The sequence below is a fragment of the Petaurus breviceps genome, unplaced genomic scaffold (genome assembly GCF_028583685.1).
Source record: "Petaurus breviceps papuanus isolate PSGF00001 unplaced genomic scaffold, PetGlider_PUasm1.0 90865, whole genome shotgun sequence".
NCBI classification, from domain to species: Eukaryota; Metazoa; Chordata; class Mammalia; order Diprotodontia; family Petauridae; genus Petaurus; species Petaurus breviceps.
The window spans coordinates 10,382,811-10,406,134 of record NW_027187367.1 but is presented as its reverse complement, the minus strand read 5'-3'; the positions used below and the strand labels follow the sequence as shown (position 1 = coordinate 10,406,134).

The 23,324-nt window shown below is 36.8% G+C and overlaps 1 protein-coding gene across 5 annotated transcripts in view; it reads left to right on the top strand.

Moving 5' to 3' along the window:
• Nucleotides 1–23,324, top strand: part of SRPK1 (SRSF protein kinase 1) — an 81,217-nt gene that overhangs the window by 27,726 nt on the left and 30,167 nt on the right. For all 5 annotated transcript variants that reach the window (XR_011165515.1, XM_069073533.1, XM_069073531.1 and 2 more), the window contains exons 3-6: nt 5,426–5,544; nt 7,093–7,201; nt 8,779–8,866; nt 22,458–22,545. Coding sequence is in view for 4 of the 5 variants with exons in the window: in XM_069073533.1 (XP_068929634.1) it covers nt 5,426–5,544; nt 7,093–7,201; nt 8,779–8,866; nt 22,458–22,545 (404 nt within the window). In the remaining variant the exon portion in view is untranslated. The remainder of the gene's footprint in view (nt 1–5,425; nt 5,545–7,092; nt 7,202–8,778; nt 8,867–22,457; nt 22,546–23,324) is intronic.

The window sequence follows — 23,324 nt, the reverse complement described above, 5'->3', positions numbered from 1 at the left end:
ATTCAGACTCCATAGTTCTTTCTCTGGAGATAGATTTTTCTGTCGTGAGTCTTTGGAATTTAAAGGCTGCTTTCTAAAATTCAGAGCACTTGTTATATGTTAGAGCATATTTTTTAAGAAACTTTTTTAACGAATAGAAGAAATTATAAAAGGTCAAAGTAGGTATATTTCATAGATTCCCTGTTTTAGAGCTAGAAAGGACTTCGGATTATCTAGTTAAAACTGCCTCATCTAACAGATGAGAAAACAGTGTGATTATATTTTGTATAACAATAAATAAGACGAAATGAAAAATAACTCATTAGGGTGTGATAAATATTTAAAAGCCTTCGTTAAAATCTTAACCTGCCTCATTGTGGCAGGCAAGTAAAAGCTATACCAGCCTTTTGGTAGGTGTTCTATAAATTATCAAGTATTGGCCTGGTAGCAAGCTGTATGTTCATATACCTATCCCAGGACTAGCCTTGCTTTTAGCAGAATGTATCACCCACTATGTTGACCCAGTAAAGCCCAACTAAGTCATAGAAGATAAAATATTGTATAAAAGCATAAAATAGAGAATTTACGAGGAACTGATTCAAAATCCAAAGTATAAATTGGTAAGGGCAGTTTACAGAAGAACAAATAATATGCAGATTGTAAATATAAATGTTTATCTTCACTCATGGAAATTATAGCTTCCTATTATCCCCCTGCACCAATGAAATGACCTCTGAAGTCTGTACTGAATTTAATGAAAGAAACTAAAAATCCAAATAACCATTTAAAAGTTGAATATTGAGTGCATACTAGAATTTAAATTCTAAGTTAAAAACATACAGTCTTGTTATAAGAAAAAATAGGTCATATGCCTAGAATGTTTTGTGGGCGAGTTTTTTTTATATAGCCTGAGGTTATTTTCAAGGTAGTCATTAAATTGCCAGTCTGTTGGCATATATGAAATTGCCCATATAAAATTTCAAATATAAGGATTCAAGATTGATGAAAGTACTCTGTAGATTTTCTCTAACCTGGTTTGGCGGGGAGCCCATGGTGTAGACCAAACCAGGTTTTGGTGAGGGGTAGCCCTCATTTTCTTTGTCTTTAAATTGAGATCAGATGCAATGATGGGGTACAAAACCCCTTACTTCTCTAATTAATGACTGATTCTGTGGTTTAAAAAAAAATTTCCGTGGTTGGAGTTCAAAGTAAACCTGTGTTGTGCCAAAATCTGACATTTGGGCATACTCGTGGTTTGGTTTTGTTTTGTTTTGTTTTGTTTTTGCATTTTTTAGCTGATGTTTCAGTAATTTTAGAAGACTTTATTAAATTTTAATTGCCCTCATAAAAGAAGTGAGCATTTGGCTTTTATGAAAATCTCAGTGGAGGGAATGAATGAATGAATGAATGAATCGTGTTGACTATTGAATTTTTTAAAACAAAACGTGTTGTTAAAGCTCCTGTTTGAGTAAAAATTAACAGAAATTTGTAGAATTTTTAAAATGTATAGAAATATTAGGAATATTTAGAAGGAATTAGAAATTAGAAGGAAAAGATGAGAACTCATTCAAGCTTGATAACTAAATTGACCTAGGAACTGATAAGCCCTTCAGTTGTACTGTGAGTTCCTTCACCTGCAATGCAGTGCTGTGCATCTGCAGCTAGGTGGTGGAGACAAGACTTTTTCATTCACAAGATCTGTGTGCGTGAAAAAACAGCCCTCTGCCTGCAGTGTATGTGTTGGCTGATTAAACAAGCTGGTGTTTGATTGTTAATGGCTCTTTTTAAAACTGTTCAGCAATCTTTTGACCTGATTCTACCAATGGGAATCCGAGCTTCCTGCAGGTATGTTAGGTTATTTTTTTTTCTTATTTGATCCCTTTTTAAAGAGCAAATATATTATTTTCTGAACGGGGCACTTGTGCAGAGCTCACAAAAGCTGATTCTGGCTTACATACAGAAGTGTAGGTCTAGATGTTTGCCTCCCTTGCAAATGTGATTTTAGGAGTGGCAAAAGCATTCTGCAAGTGCAAGTCTTGTAATTAACAAGAGAAAGAAACTGATGTTGAAAATAAGAAATTAGTGATTTTACATATATATATATATATATATTAAAGCAGTGCTTTTTGCAAGCTATTCAAGCTCTTGGTTACCAAATTCACATATACTAAGCTTGTAGAGTAGATACGTTTTTAGGGATTTTTTTTTTAACGAAGAATTTGCGTATTAAATATAAATAAGCAGCTGAGTGCTTTGTTTTCTTTTTGGTCTTCCTGCCATAAAATAGTCTTCATCTGTAAAAAGAGGAAGGTAGTGTTTGTTTGTACAAGTGCTTATTTCTGTTTTAGGAGACCTGACTTTTTAACAGTGCTGAAGCCTGATAAATGGTGCTGATGCTTTACTTTGTGCCAGGTATTTGTACTTTCCAGAATCTACTTAGGTTATGGAAAATTCAGTCTTATATCCAAGTTCAATCTTTATATCCAGGTATGATGACTTTATAATAATAATTATCTCTTAAATTCTTAGCGTACTTTATAGTTTACAAAGCATTTCACATACCTTAAACCATTTTAATTCTTGCTACTACCCTATTAAGGGAGGGTAAGTCAGGAATCGAAAATTACAACCCAAAGAGAAAAGAAGAAGCTTGCCAAAGGTCACACAGCTAGTAAGTGACAGAAGAGCGAAAGCTTGCGCTCCTATTTTGGGGACTAGTTCAGTGCTATTTATTATACATTATACTTCAGTGTTTTGTTTTTTGAGTAGTTTATATGACTGAGATGTCATAGCTGTTTGATAACCTATCTAAAAGAATTGATTTGCTGGGGTATTGGTTTTGGTTTGTTTGGGGATTTTTTTGCTTTCGTTTTTGTTGTTTTTTGACCTACTGTACTTCCTTGGACTTCTTGATGTTTCGTGAGTAGATCTGGTAGATGACATGTAATAAATAACACAACAAGTTTATTCCATTTAGAGGAAAGATTGTAGGTGTTTGCATTGTATGTGTGGCCTTGTTGAATATTTCTGGTAACTTCTTTGAGAGGCAAATGCAGGAATCTTGTGCAGGATTATAGTAGGTATTGTATGAAAAGGAACCATTTCACCCACAGTGGCCAGAAGCTTAATTTTAAGAAGGCGTATTATTTGTATAATAACTATTTAAATGATCTTTTTAAAAAAACTTTTCCATTTCTACCTAGAAGAGTTACTGTATCTGTTAGCAAAAAGTCTTTTATTTAAAACAGATACTTTAAGACATTGGTTAACATATTCTTGCTTGTTGTGATATGGTAAAAGGAGAAAAGGGGAAAGTTTGAGCAACCTACTTGGTTTTGTGACAGTTGAAGGTAAATATAAATGGGAAAGGTGGCTTATGGCTGTAGCTGAAAGATCTGAGATTCCGTGTCATGTTCTACACCCAGTGTTTTAGGATAAAGTCCTTAACAACTCCCCACTCCAAATTGGGAATATCTCATGTTCCACAAGGTCACTGTCACTTTCCCTCCACTCTTCCTAATTCTTTGGTGAAATAGTTTTGAGGGACAATCATAAGGAATGTGCTGCTGTCCCATTCAATGCCTTCACTTTGCAGTCCATTAGAAACTTCTGGTACTGGGTGCTGGGATGCTGGAATACAGAAATTGAATACCACAGCAGATGAGAACAGGATTGGAGTGAAATGAAGCCAAGAAATTGTGGGGATATATTTAATGAGGCTTTGGGGACGTCCCCATAATGGCTTCTACCAAAATCATTTGTTATCAAGTTATTCTACTTCTTTTGTGATATCTAATTTCCTTGCTTTAAAAAAGCTTTTTTTTTTCTCATATTTTCTATCACATTAACTCCTTCGCCTGGTATTCAAAGCTCATAATTAGTCTTAACTACTTTGTACCTCTCCAACTTCATCTCCTATATTCTCAGTTCAGCTCCATTTATCCAACCAGGGTTACTTGTTAACTCTCTGATAAAACTTGGAAAATCTAGACTCTGTAACTATTTTGATCCCATTCCCTCTTTATGGTAATGCCCTATTTCCTCCTATTCCTCTCAACCTTACTCCCACATATCCCTTGAAAGAATTGACCTCTTGAAATTTTCCTTCTATAAGGAACCTTTCCTGATTATAATTGATTGATGCTTCTGATGACTTTTTATTGTTCTCTCCTTCCCCCACCCCCAGTATTTAATTTGTATATGTACGTTTTTTATTTGATGTGTTTTGGAATTCTTGTCATGTAACATAATAAAGTAGATTATTTACTTCTTGAAGACAGAAAGTATCTTCTCCCTTTAACATTAATTTATACAATTAAGTTCTTCTCATTTAGAGTTGAAAGGGCCCTTAGAGACCATCGTAATCACTTAATTTAACACAAACATTTTTTTAAATCTTTAGAATGGAGAGAGTCATTATGCTGTAGTGGATAAAGAATTGGCCTCAGAGTAAAGACCTGTGTTCAAGACTCCTGCGGGGCTGTATGACTGTAGGAAAATCATTTAAATTCCTATTGCCCTTAAGTAACTCCTACAGGGCAGCTGCTGATAGAAAGTTTTCTTCAGCAGTGAAATCACAGCACCAGACAAAAAGCCAACCAAATTGAATGTTTTATTACTGCACTATCACTTTCTGCCCCTACATAAAATAGTTTCTGATGTTATAGAAATAATATTATAGATTGTATGCTTTTTTATCTCTTTAGTATTATATTTAGACTTTAGATTTGTCCGCTCCTGCATATAATCAGAAATCTCTAATAGAGTAGCTCTTTCTTACTAAGGTAATTATAATCGGTCTGGGACAGTAATATCCTTGAAATTAATCTTCATAACCTGAGATTGAATCAAGTGCTAAATTTGGCCTCTGCCTAAAGAAGTAAAAATATAGTGCATAGGTTTTACAGGCTATAGTGTGGTACTGTTGTCTGGTCACTAAAATTATAATAATAGCATTGAAATTCTATAAATGGAGTTTGTTTTATAACTGAAGAAAATGCTATTCCTATCCAAATGGTGGCATCGTGTGTTAGGTCACCACCTACTCCAATTGGATGTAGCTGTCTTTGTATTTTTCTTTTTGGCGGGCAATTGGGATTAAGCGACTTGCCCAAGGTCACAGGGCTAGTAAGTGTTAAGTGTCTGAGACCGGATTTGAACTCAGGTCCTCCTGACTTCAGGGCCGGTGCTCTATTCACTGCACTACCTAGCCACCCCCCTCTTTGTATTTTTCAAAGATTACCATTATACTGGTACTATTCATGCAGAAAATAAAATGCTCTCTATTTAAGAGTTTCACTAGTCTTCAGAGAATGTACTTCCTTTATTGCCTTATTATCTGATAAAACTTAGAGAAAAGGAGATAAAAGTTTTCTTGGATAAATAGTAATCTTCTACTTCTACCTTCAAATGGAATTGAACTTGGAAATGGTTTGTTCTTTGTTAGACCAGAAACTCAGCACAGAGGCCCTGTCTCCCATTCTGAGAATGACCTCCCAGAACAAGAGGAAGAAATCCTAGGGTCAGATGATGATGAACAAGAAGATCCTAATGATTATTGTAAAGGTAAGACCTTTTATATAAGGAGGCAGGCACTGTACCTGTTTGATTCAATTTTCATGCTTTTCAAACAGATTGCTTCTATTTCCATTTCTCAGACACAAGAAGCTGAATTTGTTAATAGTTTTGCTAATTCAAACTTTTGTCTTTGTGGTTTCACTGATGTAGGTATTGCCTCCACTGATACAAGTCAAAACCCATTATGGTTCTTTTCAACCTATAACATTCTTGTCCATGTCTTTCCTCCATACATCCTTCATAGAAAATCCACCCAAACCACTCAGACCTTCTCTGGTTCTTGGAATGAGCTATAAATCTATTTTCTCATGTTCAGTATATGACCAGCACACCTACCTCTCTGTCTCTCTTTCTCTCTCTCTCACACACACTCTTGCTACCTACTTGTTTTCCCACTCATCTTTCCTTCTGTCCCTTGCTTTTATTGTAATTTTGATTTTTCCAAAGTCATGATGTTCTGTGATTCAGAACCATATAGCATCACCAGGAAATTAAAATACTTGCTTCTTTTTGTCTATAGCCAGAAGATACATGTATGTATGTATTTGTCTAATAGATCTATATTTAAGTACTTGAAAGATCAATTTCATCAATGTGAGTACTCACATCTTAATAGGTATCATGAACTGCTGTGGCCAAAAGAAATCATCATTGATGGTCATTCCTGTGATGAGTCTTTCTACACTTGAGGCTAGTCTTTAGACAACAGACACAATCTACTATGTCCTTACTTTTAAAGTCTTTTCAGCTTGGTAGAAACTGTTGAAGCATATGTCTTCCTGGGCTACAACCTTCGGGACCATGTTCACCTCTCCCTAAGATTAGATGCCAGAATAGAACTTTAGGTTTAACTCAATAAGGGGTTATTAATGAAAAGTATCAGTGTTTGAGATATAGTATTAAAAATTTTTTTAAATTCAGTTTTATTTTGTTTTCAGTTCTGAATTCTCTTCCCACCCCTAAACACCTTCTCCCCTCCCCCATTAAGAAGACAAAAAACCTCAAAGTCCATTATAAATATGTACCTTCATGGATCGTAGGGTATTCACAGTTTAATAGTTTTTGGGTGGCATGCCAAATTGCTTTCTCAGAACAGTTGGGCCAGTTCACAGTTCCATTTACAGTGCATTAAGAGATCAATATTTACCCTTTGATAGATCCTAGATCTATAAAACCAGTCTTTTATGGATGACTTTAGTTTGAGGACAACTATCCTATTCTCCCATAAAATGCATTCCTGAAACTTTAAAACATTTCTTTATTATCATTTGTAGCTTACCAGTTAGCTTGTCAAGGATTTCATCTGTTTAAGTGTATGTGTGTGTTAATAGAAATACATTGAAGAAGATTATTATTTCATCCTAATGAAACTTATCTTCTGAAAGTAGACAACTAATTGGAGGGAAGGGAATGGGTCTAAATTTCTTTTTCTGAGTATTGCAGAGAATAAGCTTTATCCTTTTTGAATTAAAATCTATAAACTGGAAGGAGGTTGACTTTTCTCCCCTCTCCATTCCTCACCCTCGTTTCTTCCAGGAGGTTATCATCTTGTGAAAATCGGAGACCTGTTCAATGGCAGATACCATGTGATCCGAAAACTGGGTTGGGGACATTTTTCAACAGTATGGTTATCATGGGACATTCAGTAAGTTTTAGGAGTCAGTTTAGTCAATTGTCTTGATTTTTCTTGTTGTTTTTTTGTTCTGGACAAAACACTGGGTTCTCATTCTTAACATCTGCTTTTGGTGAACTTTATTTATGCCTTTGGGCAAATAACCACTGCTTCTTTCCTATAAAATGGGAATTATAGTAACCTCAGAGACAAGAGGTAATTGAAAAAAGAGCCGTGATGTATTTTGACCTCTTGAAACATGAAATGTATAATTTGCTATGTAAATTAATTTTAAAAATTCTTTCCCTCTAACACTCCTAATTTGAGGCTCATTACTTTTTAAATGTACCAGGAATCCGAAACAAGAGAAGTAGAAAAGAAAATTCTCTGTTTTAGTATATCCTCTTCCAATTTTTCTCTAGGATAGAGTTGCTTGGCTGTGTAAGTTAAACTTTCTCCTGAAAAGTATTGACGGTGTTAAACAGTGAGACTCTAAAAATTGGCATACAGATATTCAGATTATCAGTGAGCACACTTGTTCCCCTATTTTTATTTATTTTTAGTGTGTGTGGTTTTTTGTTTGCTTTTGGTTTGGCTTGAGTTTTTTAGAATTTTTAAAAATTATTAAATGATAGTCCCTAGGTGTCACAGTTTTTATTTTTTTAAGCAATCAGGGTTAAGTAACTTGCTCAAGGTTACATGGCTTGAGTTCTTTCTGGGTGCAGTGCTAAGTATCTGAGTCCGGATTTGATCCCCAGGTCATCCCGACACTGGAGCCGGTGCTCTTACTTGCTGAGCCAGCTAGCCGACCCTAAGCAATTGGGGTTAAGTAACTTGCTCAAGGTTACACGGCCAGGTGTTTCTGGGTGGATGCTAAGTGTCTGAGCCCAGATTGATCCCCAGGTCAGCCCGACACTGGAGCTGGTGCTCTTACTCGCTGTGCTACCTGGCCAACCCTAGGTGTCACAATTTTAACGATAGAAATAAGTGTTATATGATGATTGTCATGATATAAAGTTACAGTGGTAATATTTTCTATATGTAACTGGATGCAACTTTATCATTGTGTTTACATATAGGTAAGGAAGGTATCAGAGCTCATAGTGTTTTGCCATTTGATACTACAGCCTGCTTTGGGTCTACTTTTTTTTTTCCACTTTTTGGAGGGGGGAAAGGCAGGGCAATTGAGGTTAAGTGACTTGCTCAAGGTCACACAGCTAGTTAAGTGTCTGAGGCTGGATTTGAACTCAGGTCCTCCTGACTCCAGGGCCAGTGCTCTGTTCACTGCACCAACTGGCCACCCCAATCCACCTCTTTTTATTGTAGTAGCTGTGTTCAGGGTGAAGGGAGACATAAGGAATGTGGAAGTCAGTGTATGGAGAAAATCTAAATGAAGAAACAAAGCCATGAGGACTAGATGTAAATAAAAACTGACTTGTATCCCCAGGGTGTGTATTAGTTACCTCAGATAGAAAGTATTTGATTACAGAGGGAAATCCAGATCTGTATTTATAGTGATCTTTTATAAAGTCCTCCTCTTAACTTCCTTCTACCAATTCTAACATGGTGTTGTCCCATTTTAGGATTAACTAGCTCTGTCTCTTCCCTAGGGGGAAGAAATTTGTGGCAATGAAAGTAGTGAAGAGTGCTGAACATTACACTGAAACAGCCCTGGATGAAATCAGACTGCTCAAATCAGTGAGTATTAATGTGCATGTGTTTGCCAAGGTGAACTGTTTTCAGTGTTTAGATCTCAACCTAGCTAAACAAGTAAAAGCAAATAAATCAGCATGTTCAGTGTATACAGTATATGAAAGATATTATAATTTGCTTCTTGGCTTCCTATTGCCATATTACTTTTTTTTTTTTTGCCTTTTGGAGGGCAATTGGGGTTAAGTAACTTGCCCAAGGTTACATGGCTAGTTTTGTGTGTATGTGTGTGTGTGTGTTAATTGTCTGAGGCCGGAACCAAACTCAGATCATCCCAACTCCAAGGCTGGTGCTTTACTCACTGTGCCACCTAGCCGCCCCCCATAGTACCTTTTTTTAAAGTATAATTTTTATTGACATTTCTTGCTTTCATTTCACCATAACTTAGCAATGTATTTCTTCCTTTGTCACTACCTAAAGAACCTTTCTTTGTAACAAAGAATAAAAAGAGGGGAAAAAACGGTTCAGGAAAACTGATCTGCACACCACCCCAGTCTGACAGTTCCCTACTTCTGCAAAGAAGGAAGAAATGGGGACATTTTTTCCCTCTTCAAAACTAATCTTAGTCATTACCATTATACAACATCATTTCTTTTTATTTTCACTTAAGTTGTTGAAATCTTTAATATTTTACTGGCTCTTAATTTACTTTATATCAATTCATATAAGTCTTCTCATGCTCCTGAATTCTTTGTTCATATTTTCTTACAGAATGGTAATATTAGATTACTTTTCTTGTACTACAATCTGTTTTAACCATTTCCTAATTGAGTGAAGAAGTTTATAGTTCTTCACTACTACAAAAAGTGGTACTATGTATTTTGGTATGTATGGGACCTTTCTTGTCTTTGATATATTATTGAGATTCTAGTACTTCAGCAAATGTTTTCCTTGGATACCATGGTTAAAGAGATAGCTAACATTTGGTACTTCACCTAATAAATTTAATATAAAACCTTGAAAGATATAAAATTTTATTTCTAAATTTATTTATAATTTAAAATCTTTTACACAGAAAATGTTTTAATTTAACATTTTACATAAGTCACCTCTGAGTATGTCACCCTAATTTTAACTTAGAAAACCTATTCTCTCTTACATGGTCTCTGTTCATTTATCTTCTTTTACATTTCAGCCAGATGACTACCCTTTTCTTGGTCTTACTATGTCGTCTCTTTCTAGCTTCACTGTGTTTGTGCGGACAATCTCTTATGCGTGGAGCATTTTTTTTTTAATATCTGTGTTTATTTAAAGTCTTAGTCTTCAAGTCCAAAGTCAGGTGTTACCTGCTTGATAAATGCATAAATTCTTCTGTCTGGACCCCAGCTTCTTCTAATCATTCATCCTACTCAGCGATCATCTCTTGTTCATGTACCACATTCTAACCTATAGTATTGCTTGTATATAAGTGGTATCCTGTACCTTTTAATGCAGCATCTGTTGGTTGCTAATTAACATTGTATCTCCAGTGCCAAGCCCTGCAAAAACTAGATATTGAACTTTTGTAAGAAAGTGAAATAAACCCTTAATATGAATTAAAGCTCTATTTTGGTTTCTTAGAACTAGTCCTAGGTAAAGGGTGAAGTTGGAGAAGTGTGTCTAAAGAGAAATCCTACGCATGGATTATCCCTCCCTCTTGTCTGACAAAACTAATGTATTTGTGCTATTACAGGTGCCGTTTTATAGAAAGTAAAAGTGAGATGGTAGGGTGTGGGGGTACAAGTGGCAGGAATGCTAAGGGTGGAATTCTAGGAAACTTTTACAAACCAGTGGGGAAGATATTTTATGGAAGGTGATCTCCACTAGCTTCTTATGCTGTAATACTACTAAGCAATACTATGATTTCCTTTAGCTCTGCAGCTATCCTGTAAGAAAAGGAATACCTACATATATTCTGTGTTTGAAACCTTAGTGGTCTGGATTGGGAATCAGAGGACCTCTTCTACCTACCTGTTTGACTTTGAGCAAAATCACTTCCCCGGGCCTCAGTATTGGTTCTAAATTTATGATCTGTAAACTTTCTGTAATTATTCTTTTTTTAAAAATGCATTTAGTATTTTATTTTTCCTGTTACACATAAAAATAATTTTTAAGATTCATTTTTAAAACTTTGAGTTCCATATTCTCTCCCTTTTTCCCTCCTTACTCCCACTTGTTGAGAAGGCAAGCAATTTGATATAGGTTAAATATGTGTTGTCATGTAGAACATTTCCTTATTATTCATGTTGTGAAAGAAAACAGACCAAAAATAAAACCTCAAGAAAAGTAAAGTCAAAAAGTATGCTTCAATCTCTATTCAGATACCATCAGTTCTTTCTCTGGGAATGGATAGCATTTTTTCATCGTAAGTCTTGGATCGTTGTATTGCTAAGAATAGCTAAGTCATTCATAGCTGATCATCTTACAATATCGCTGTTACTTTGTACACAGTAAATTTTACTTTGCATTAGCTTATGTCTTTTTCTGAAAGCATCCTGCTTATCATTTCTCATAGCACACTATTATTCCATCACAGTCACATACCACAATTTGTTCACCCATTTCCCAGTTGATGGGCATCTCCTCAATTTCTAATTCTTTGTCTCAGAAGGAAAAGAAGAAAAGAGTTGCTATCGATATTTTTGTACATATAGGTCCTTTTCCTTTTTTTTTTTTTTAAATCTCTGGATACAGACCTAGTAGTGGTATTGTTAGGTCAAAGGGTATGCAGGATTTTATGACCTTTTGGGCATAGTTCCAAGTGGCTCCACAGAGTGTTTGAATCAGTTCACAACACCACCAGCAGTGCATTAAAGACTCATTTTTCCCACATCCCCTTTAACATTTGCTATTTTCCTTTTCTGTCCTGTTAGCCAATCTAATATTTATGAAGTGGTACTTCAGAATTGTTTTAATTTGCATTTCTCCAATCTGTAGTGTTAGAGCATTTTTTCATATGGCTGTAGATAGCTTTGATCATTTCATCTGAAAATTTTCTATTTTTTGATCATTTTTCTTTTTTTAAATGCTTTATTAACTTCTGATTTACATCACTCGTTTCCGCCAGATTTTGAATTACAAATTTTCTCCCCGTTTTTCCCCCTCCCATCCCCCCAAAACAGCAGTCCCACAGGATATCCCCACCTCTGATCTGCTGTCTCCCATATTTTCTCCCATACCCGTTTCTACTTTTCCAGTGGATCTCTATGCCTCAGTGCCTGTATATCTTATTTCTTAATTACATGTAAGATGGTATTAATAATAGTATGTATATATATGTACATATATATACACACACACACACATATATATTTTTGAATATTTGATTTTAAAACTTTCAATTCCAGATTCATTCCCTTCCCCCCCCTGCCACCCACCCCCACTGGGGAGACAAGCAGTTCAGTATAGGTTGTACATGTGTGGCTAATACAAAACAATAACATAGTAGATATATTGTAAAAGACTGACTATATTTCCCTTCCTCCTATCCCACCTCCCACTTGTTCTATTCTCTACTTTGATCCTGTCCCTTTTCAAAAGTGGGTGCTTCCAACTTCCCTCCCCCCCACAGCCTGCCCTCCCTTCCATCATCCCCCCTCTCATCCCCTTCCCCCCCTATTCTCCTGGAGGGTAAGATCCCCTATTTAGTGTGTATTTCCCTCCCTCCTCAAGCCAGATTCAATAGGAATAAGGTTGACCCATTCCCTTTTGCCTTCCTATTCTTCCCCTCCATTGTAACCATTTTCCCTTGCCTCTTCTGTACGAGATAGTTTGCCCCAATCTGTCTCTCCCCATCTCCTCTCATATTCCTCTCACCTCTTAATTTCACATTTTAAGTATCATCCCTTCCTGTTAAATTGGTCCCGTACCCTTTATCTATGTATACCTGTAAGCGTGTATACACACATTCACATATGTATTCATATGCCCGCATACCCTCATATAAAGACATATATATAATCCCTTCAACTACTGAGAAAAGTTTCATAAGTTACAATTATTGTTTTTCCATGTAGGAATGTTAATAGTTCAACCTTGATAAGTTGCTTATGATTTCTTTTCCCTGTTTACCTTCTCATGCTTCTCTTGTTTCTTGTATCTGAATGTCAAATTTTCTATTCAGCTCTGGTTTTTTCAGCAAGAATGCTTGAAAGTCCTGTATTCCACTGAATGACCATATTTTCCCCTGAAACATGATACTCAGTTTTGCTGGGTAGGTGACTCTTGGTTTTAATCCCAGCTCCCTTGACCTCCAGAATATCACATTCCAAGCCCTTCAATCCCTCAGTGTAGAAGCTGCCAGATCCTGGGTTATCCTGATTGTGTTTCCACAATATTCAAATTGTTTCTTCCTGGCTGCTTGTAATATTCTTCCCTTAATCTGGGAATTCTGGAACCTGGCTATAATATTCCTAGGAGTTTTCTTTTTGGGATCTTTTTCAGGAGGTGATCAGTGGATTCTTTCAACCTCTGTTTTGCCCTCTCGTTCTAAAACATCAGGGCAGTTTTCTTTGAGAACTTCCTGGAGGATGCTTTCCATGCTCTTACTTTGGTCATGGCTCTCAGGCAGTCCAATAATTTTTAAATTATCTCTCCTGGATCTATTTTCCAGGTCAGTGGTTTTTCCCATGAGATATTTCACATTGCCTTCTATTCTTTCATTTGTTTGAATCTGTTTAACAGCATCTTGATTTCTCATAAAGTCATTAGCTTCCATTTGCTCCAATCTAATTCTGAAGCAATGATTCTCCTCAGTGAGCTTTTGAGATTCTTTTTCCATCTGGCAAATTCGACTTTTTAAGGCATTCTTCTCCTCATTGCCTTTTTGAGCCTCCTTTGCCATTTGAGTCAGTCTGTTTTTTAAGGTATTATTTTCTTCAGTCAGGCTGTTGACTCTCATTTCATAATTTTCTTGCATCGTTCTCATTTCTCTTCCCAATTTTTCCTCCACTTCTCTTATCTGCTTCTTAAGGTCCTCTATGGCCTGTAACCAGCTCGTATTTTCCTTTGAAGCTTTTGGTGCGGGAGTTCTGACTTCACTGATTTCCTCCTGTTCCATGCCTTGCTCCTTCTTGTCCCCAAAATAGGAGTGTAATGTTGGAATCTTCTGTCTGCTTTGTTTCCTTTGCCTGCTCATTTTGCCACTCAATGATTTGACTTTTGGGCTTTTTGCCACAGTAGGACTCTGCCACCAGACAGGGGAGTTTTCGTCCCAAACGCTGGGGTTTTCTCAGCTGCCGGAGGTATTAGATGGGTGCCCTCTCTGAGGTCTCCACACGCTCTGGCAAGCTGGACACACGCCCCAGGACCTCCACCCTAGACCGCAATCCAGATCCAAGCAGGTTAAAGCAAGAGCGATTACCCCTCAGACTGGTGCTTGGTCCCCCTACACTCTGCAGGCCAGAAGCTGAAGCTACCACATGGTGCTGGCTGGCTGTGCCAGGTGTCTCAGCGGTTTCTCGCCCTGGGGGTAAAAGCCACGCACTCCCATTTACTGGTCCCAAAGTCCAGACTACACTGACCTCTCACTTTGTCCTTTGCATCTATGTGTTGATAAATCTGGAAACAGCCACAGGTGCTGCTGATCTGTGGAGTCCCTCTGGATGGCAGCTGGTCAGCCCCACCCTGGGGCTAAAGCCTCAGCCTGGGGGTAGGCTCGGCTCCCAGAGTGCTGTGCTGGATTTCTGCCCGCCTGCCGGGCTGTCCTCAGCGGGAGGTTAGCTTCTCTGTGTCATTTTGTGGGTTCTGCAGCTCCAAAGTTTGTTTAGAGTCCCCTTTTTACATGGATTAGGGAGGTTGGAAGCCAGAGCAGCAGGAAGGTCGTGCTTCTACTCTGCCATCTTGGCTCCGCCCCCTAAAGCCTAGACTCTTTGATCATTTTTCAACTGAGGAATGTCTCACCCAATCTTTGCCCTTCCTTCTGTCAACCCCACCCCTAATTTTCTTTTTTTTTTTTTTGAGGGCAGTTGGGGTTAAGTGACTTGCCCGAGGTCACACGGCTATTTTTTGTGTTAAGTGTCTCAGGCCGGATTTGAACTCTGGTCCTCCTGACTCCAGGGCCAGTGCTCTATTCACTGTGCCACCTAGCTGCCCAGACTCCACCTCTTTTAAAAATTATTCTTTATTGAATTTGTGTAACTATCAAGTAAGAGAGAAGGGAGTTCAGAGAACTTTACTGAAGTGGGCAATATATATAAATGTAGCATGTCTTGAAACCTTAGAAATACCAATTAACTTTTTACATTTAAGATTAATTGAATTAACAGAATTAGAATAACTTTGTGTCTGGTTAACATGACTTCCTGACCTATTGCTTGAAATTATGCCTGTGATCCTTGTTTACAGAATCTGAGTTGTAAAAGGATATCTGAGACCATGTGGTCTAACCGTAATCCAAACAGAAAAGCTTCTACAACATCTTAGACAAATGGTCATTTACCCTTTGTAAAGTATGGGGAACTCTGCTACCTCTTTGTTCAGCCTGGTCTACTTTGTACTGCTCTAATTATTAGGAAGTTTTGTCTTAAATTGAGCTAAAATCTACCTCTTTACAGTATCAACTTGTTGCTTCTAATTATGCCATTGGGCTGTACAAAACAAGTATAATAAACCTTTGAAGTAACAGCCTTTTCATTAGTTTGATATACTATAGTTCTTCCCCTTCCCTCAACTCATCTCTTTAAGAACACCCCCAGTTCATTCATTGTTTATATGGTATGGTCTTTCCAGTCTCTGTACTTTTCCAGGTTCCTCTTCCTGGATGGCCTTCAGATTGCCAGTGTCCTTCCCAAAATGTGGCACCCAGAACTGAACATAGTATTCAAGATGTGATTTGGCCAAGGTAGAGCACAGCATAATAATAACTTCCTAATCCTGGACTCCGTGCCTTTCAGTGCAACCTGAGATCATTTTGGCCTGTTTGGTTTCCATGTCACACTATTGATTCCTTGAACTAAATGAATTTTAGATTACCCAACTCTTCTTCCTGTCCTTTATCCTAGGTTTTTATAACTCTTATTTGTTTGATAATTCTTTTCCTGAGAATAGATTCTCAAACAGCTGCCACTAAAATTCACTGTAGGCAAGCAGATCACTTAAGAATTCAGTAATGTAAACATTTTGATTTTTAAGAATCCGTTTACCAGGGTAGCACCCAAAATATTCCTGGGACAAATTAAAATTTACTCAGACCTTAAATATGCTGAAAAAATTTAAGTGGTCCCACTTCCCAAGATTTTTAAAAAGTTGAAGGGTCACTTTTAGCATGCTTATGCCTTTATTTACATACATAGGCACTTATTTTGGAAACCAAAATAACTGAGTAGCTGTTATAAAAGCCTAGACCCAAAGAGGGAAAAGTTTCATACTGGTTTGGTTGTCTTGATGTGGTTTAATACTATTTTCAGTGAAAACTTTTTGGTATCCTCAGGATTTGGTGATCATCAGATAAAACCTTCGATTTTATAGATGATAAAATTGAGCCCCCAAAGTCACATAGTGTTGGAACCAGAACTAGGATCAGGGTCTCCAGGTTCCTTAGTTGAGTCTTCTTTCCTCTATCATCATTCTTCACCGTTAAGTTATGGATTTCATTATCTTCTCCACTCCCAACTTTTTCTTACGTTATAGTTTCTGTACAGATATACTTTTCTCCCTTTGGCTTGTCCAAATCCTATTCATCATTTCTGCTTAGATCAAGTCCTACCTTTCAATGAAGCAATCCCTAGCTACTCTGCCTTCCACCTTTGGTATCACCTTTCTCTAAAATATAAAGCCAGTAATTCAGTGGGCATTATTGGAAAAGGTATTGACAACAAATATAAAAAAACATATCCTACCTTTAATGGATCTATGGTTTAGTTTGGATTACTGTGTTTCAAACTGTACTGTATCTCATTCCAGCCTTTATTCCTCTCCTTAGGTACCCACAAATACCTCTAATGTCCACATTTAGAGAGCACTACTCAACCTTCTGTTTCTCTGATAGTTGGTTAAATTCAAAGAATATTTTCTGTTTATGACTGTTACAGATAAAACACCAACCTTAGTTCTGGAGAAACAAGTTGACAGCACCTACATTCATGAAGCATATTTTCTACCAAGTAGATATAGCAAGTACATAGGTTAATAAGTACAAGGCAGTTTTGAGAGAGAGCGATAGCACACGTGCAAGAGAGAGAGAGTGCACTAACTAGAGGAATCATAAAAGGCTACAGAGGAGGTGTGATGTGACTTCAGTGTGGAAGGTTGGAATTCTGAGAGGTGGAAAAGAAGTTAGTACATTCCAAGCAGTAGGGAGATGTATGAATGCAGGACAAGAGACACATCTCTGGCATCTGGTAATCTGGTATCTGGCTCGATACATATCTTTGGCAGTCATCTACAGAGATGGTGATTGAACCCATGGGAGCTGATAAAGTAAACAAGTAAGAACCTAGTGAAAAGAGACAGACCCACATTGTGTATGCCCACAATCACTGGACATAATGCAAGTTTGGAGAGATCTCAGAGAGTATTGAAAAAAACCTAAGCAGAGAGAAAGGGAATAGGTCAGAAGTGTGAAATGGTGTAAAGGTGGTAAAAAGACTGGATTCAAGAATGAACTATTAGACTTGGCAATTAAGAGATCAGTGGTAACCTTGGAGCAGTTTCAGTTGAACAAAAAAATTTGAAGCTGAATTTCAAGGGTTTAAGAGACTTGAGAGGAAAGGAAATGGGAATACTGTGTTGATGGTTTTTTCAAGGATTGGCTTTGAAAGAGAGGGAAGATAAGATCTCAAAAATCTCCATGAAGTTGTAGGCTAACAAAGCTTAAAATTGCACTAAGACTTTTGGAGCATTGTATATAGGATTATATCAGGAATGGCAGGATTTAGTCAGTTTTTGTTTTTAAACACGTTGGTGCCATGGGTGTGTTAAGTAGCAGAAAAAGGAACCTGTAGTTAAGAGATGGAAAATTAAACAGAGGATATGATAGTAGAGAGAGTGTGCTGAAGAAACCAGGAAGGATAAGACAGACAGGTTGGCCTGGCCAATTAGTATATCCACCTCTTCACTGGAAACGACTATAAAGGAGAATGCTCACAATGCTATTGTGAGATGATAGTCTTGCCCCCTTTTTTCCCTTCTCTCCCTTTCCTTCTTCTCTCTTTTTTTTTTTTAAAGCAATCTGGGTTAAGTAACTTGCTCAAGGTTACACGGCCAGTCATTTCTGGGTGTGGTGCTGAGTATCTGAGCCCGGATTTGATCCAGGTCATCCCGACACTGGAGCCGGTGCTCTTACTCACTGAGCCACCTGGCCGCCCCTAAGCAGTCGGGGTTAAGTAACTTGCTCAAGGTTACATGGCCAGGTGTTTCTGGGTGGGTGCTAAGTGTCTGAGCCTGGGATTCGATCTCCAGGTCTTCTCAACACTGGAGCCGGTGCTCTTACTCGCTGTGCTACCTGGCCGCCCCTTTCTTCTCTTTTCCTCTCCTTTTTCCTTGCCCCTTTTCCCCCTTTTTCCCACTGTTAACTTTTTCCCTTTTTTCCCCAACTCTTCTTCCTATCCTTTATTCTAGGTTTTTATAACTTTTATTTGATAATTCTTTTCCTGAGAATAGGTTACCTCTGTGTCTGCCCATTACTTAATTTTAAATTATGTTTTATTGATCCCTTTTGTTTTTTTACACAGTCATTTCTGGAGAAACTGTCTCCAACTCCAGTGAGTCTTTCCTTTTAACAGAAAAAGTTAGTTAGGTTAAAACATACCAACACAGCGTGGAATCTAACAATATGGAGCATTCCCTGCCTGTTGTGTTCCGTCTCTCCAGTGAAAGGAAGGTAATACATTTCCTCGCTATTTTTCTGGGTCTAAGATTGGTCATTATAATTACAGTTGAACAGAAGAACATGTTCTTCTTTGTTTTCTTCTTAGGTTACTGTAATCATTTTGTTGTATTGTTTTCCTGATTCTATTTATTTCACTCTTCATCAGTCTTCTTTGTTTCTATGAATTCCTTATATTTATAATTTCTTACGGTACAATAATGTTCCATTACATTCTGTTCATTTCTCTGTCAATGAGAAACTTTGCTTCCAAGTTTTCATATAGGTCCATTCTTGATCTCTCTCTCAAGTTCCAGACATGCATCTTCAACTATTTCTAGGACATCTATACATCTATAACTGAGAGTCTCACCAAAACCTGCCCCAAACTGGTCACGCTCTCTCCATACCTAAATCTGCTCTTCCTTGTGGCAGTATTATTTGTTTAGTGGTTCCATCATTCAGAGAGTCTTCCATTTGCAAAACCTTCATGTTATCTTTGACTCCTCATTCTCCCTCACCCCTTGTATCTTGTCGGTTATTATCCCTTGATACTTCCTTTGCCACCCTTCATCTTGCTCTGACCACTACTGCTGTCCTTCCTAGTCTAGGTCCTCTTAAATTTTTATAACCGCATTGGCAGTTCTACCTACAATTCATCCCTCTGACTACTGCAACAAAAATTTATCTTATGTATCCATCTGCTCATTTTACTCCATTCAAAAGTCTTTAATGTTTCCATATAGTACCTCCTAAATTAAGTTGAGCTTCTCATTCAGGGCCTTAAAATCTCAAGCTACTCTACTTTTTCAAGTTCTCCAACTTTGTCCTAAAAATATTATTTCCTACTGCCTCGTGTATGATTTATCTAAATCATAATAATTGCTTTCACCAAATGTGCCCTGTACAGAAGCATTTATGTTTTTTCACACACTATAATTTTTACCTGGCAGCTCCTCCCTTTCTCTCCTCATCTATAGAAGTCCTACCAGTCCTTTGAAGTCGAATTCAAAGTCCATTTTGTCTATGTGAAGCCTTCCCTAATCCCTACCCTTCTTCACCTTGAAACTCACATAGTACTTTGTTCCTCTCTAATACACTTATAGTACTTCTTTTTGTATTAAAGTAATTTGTAGATATGTAGCATTTCCCTACTAGATTATGTTCTGTGAAATCAGGAATTTGTGTCTTATCTAAACAGGAAGTACTCAGTGTAAAGAAAAGTTTCTGTGCAACTATTTGTGCTGTCTTGAATCATTTAATAATTGTTTCATGGATGTTAATCTTCTCTCTCACAATAGTTTATAAGCCTTTTGTGAGGAGGAGCCATGTCATACGTTTTTTATATTCAACAAAGTGCTATACAGTTGGCTCTCAACTTGATGATTGACTTTTATAATATTGAAATTTTTAATTTAATTTTTTTCCAGTTATCGAACATTTTTTTCTCCCTCCCAGTGCAAAATAAATTCCCACATTGGCCTTGTCCAAAAATGTGCCTCTCATTTGGAATATTAATCCATCATCTCTCTGTCAGGAGGTAGGCAGCATTATTTATCATTGGTCTTCTGGAATCATGAAGTCTTTAAAAAGGTGCATTTTTACAATGTTACTGTTATAGTATAGATCATTCTCCTTATTTCACTCTGCATCAGTTCATATAAAGTCTTCCAATGTTTCTTTGAAACCATCTTTAATTTACTATAGCATGATAGGAGTCTATTCCATTCATATACTATCATTTATTCAGCCATTTTCCAGTTGACAAGAATCCATTTCTTTGTTAGTTTCCATTTCTTTGTCCCCACAAAAAAGATTTGCTATAGATACTTTATGAAATACTATGTTGATAAATAACACAATCTCAAGAGATCCACTTTGAAATTTAAGAATTTTAATAAGGAATAAGAGGACAAGATAAAGAGAAATAAGAGAATAAAGGACGTAGATGCTATTATCAGACAAGACCAGTGCTACATATGACTTAAGCTTTTATCTGGCGACCTTAAATATTTAGCTATGTTTCCCTAAAAATCCTAAGTTTTACTTAGTACTTCATTATAGAATCGTCTTTCATAAATCTCTCTAATCCTTTTTTGAAATGGGTTCATGCTTTCTCACTTCTTATGAACTACATGGGTAATTTTATTTATCATAAAGTAGCTTCTCCAGCTTTAAGGCATACCCACTAGTATTTAATATTCTAATAGTTGGTATTTGTAAAGATGTTTTGAAATTCTAAATAAATTTGATTTATATGTTATACTCCATCCAAATGTTCATTTCTTCCCTCAAACTACTAGATTAGTCAAATATTTTTCTTTACCTCAAACATGTTGTCTTTCCCACTGTCTGTTATATTTATATTTAATGAGCCTCTCCTTAGTTATGTATTTCACCACTTTTTTGGTTATGAAGGTGATACTAGTGCAAAGTGTATAGTATCTAGGGTATTCTCTGGAAAGTTTCTTGTGGATGGGAGTCACATTGGGTAACTGTTTGGCTTCAGTGACTTATTTATATAAAGAAAAAATGAAGAATGCTTAGGATATATAGAAATGATATGTGCATGCTTATCCTTAGGAAAGAAGTATAGAATTTCCTTTTTTGGAAAAAATATTTTGTTTGCCGATAACACACAAAAACAATTTTTAACATTTGTTTTTTAAAAGTGACCAAATTCTCTCCTTCCCTTCCATCTCATCTCTCCCCATTGAGAAGGCAAACAGTTTGATGTAGGTTATACATTTGCAGTCATGCAAAATATATTTCCATATTAGTAATGTTGTGAAAGAAAAAAAATGGAAAAAATTAAGAAGGTAAAAAACATAGTATGTTGTGATCTATGTTCAGGCTCCATTAGTTCTTTCTCTGGAGGTGGATAGCATTGTTCATCATAAGTCCTTCAGAATTGTCTTGGATATTTGTATCAATGAGAATAGCTTAAGTCATTTACAGTTGATCATTGTATAATATTGCTGTTACTCTCTACGAAGATTTGGTTCAGTTCAAGTAACTCTTCCCAGGTTTTTGTGGAAGCATCCTGCTTGTCATTTCTTATAACACAATAATATTCCATTACAATCGTATACCACAGTTTGTTCAGCCATTCCCCAAGTGATGGGTATTCCCTCAATTTTCAATTTTTTTGCCACCACAAAAAGAACTGATGTCAGTATTTTTGCACGTATAGAGCCTTCCCCCACTCCCTTTTTAAAATCTCTTTGGGTACAGACCTAGTAGTGGTATTGCTGGGTCAAAGGGTATGCACAGTTTTACAGCTCTTTGGGCATTGTTCTCCAGGATGATTGGTCCAGTTCACAGCTCTACGAAAAGTACATTAGTGTGAGAATTCCCTTCCCTTCTAACTGTTCCCCAGTCAAAGCTATATACTTACCCATAAAACAAGCCTATCTAAGAAAATGGGTCTGAAAGACTTGTATATATTGAATATATTATCCCATGCTAAGTGTGGAGTGTAAAATTTCTTATTTATTTTAAGACTTGGGAGTCTAATATGGCCCTTAGACTGAACTTAGTTGATATGTTACCATGAGACAACACCTTTTAGTATAGGTGCAACTATGAAGAGTTCTACTGCTTTGAGGACTCAATTTGACTGCTTGCTCAGAGCATTACTGATACCAGAGAGGTAAACTATGCCTATACCTTTAGATATCTGTCATCGTATTATTAAGTGCTTAAAAGGAGCCAGATAAATGTAGATCAATCAAGATAATCATTGCTCGCATTGCTTGTCTACCTTTGACTAAATACTATCTTTCCTCCATACAGGTTCGCAATACAGATCCCAATGATCCAAATAGGGAGATGGTTGTTCAACTTTTGGATGACTTCAAAATTTCAGGAGTGAACGGAACACGTATCCTTTCAAAAAATTACTATGGGAATGAATTTTGCCTATATCATAACAGTTTCAGACCAGAGAAAAAATGGTATTGGTGCAACATATTTATTGTGAAACCAAGCTTCAATAAAACTGAAGCTCTTCATCAACTTCTGAGCACTTATAAGGCATGTGAATTAAAAAAACTATTGCACATTATGTTTTCACGTGATGAATTTGGTATTAGAGTATAGTTTGGAGAGAAATGGTGTGGTTTTCAGGTTGTTGTCTTTGGGATTTTTGTCCATTATCTTTCCATATCATTAACTGCATCGTTTAGTTAAAACTTTCAGCTAAATAGGCATTAAGATTTACACAGGAGGGAAGACATTTTCAGGAAATTTAACTTAGGTAATTCTTTTACCTACACATTATAGCACAAATATCCAAGTATAAAACTTCTCTCCAAGGAATCTAGATGGTAAATCATTTCTGACTATGAATCCATAACTCTGCTTTGGTTAGAGCAATCATCTAGATTTGAACACTTAACATTCTATGTCTTCATTCTAGCTGAAGACAGTAAGCTGTTTGCATCCCTACTACAAACAAATTAAGTTTTGCCTTTATAGTAAGAAACTGAATTGCTCTAGGTTTTATAGCTCAGAGAATCATACCATTTTAGAAGTGGAAGGGTTCTTAGAGAGGATTGGTATTTAAAGGTTAATATTGACATTCCTGCCTACTGTCAGCATCTAAGCAAAAGAGTAGTAAAGACTAAGATTATTACAGCATATATATTTATGAAGAACTGA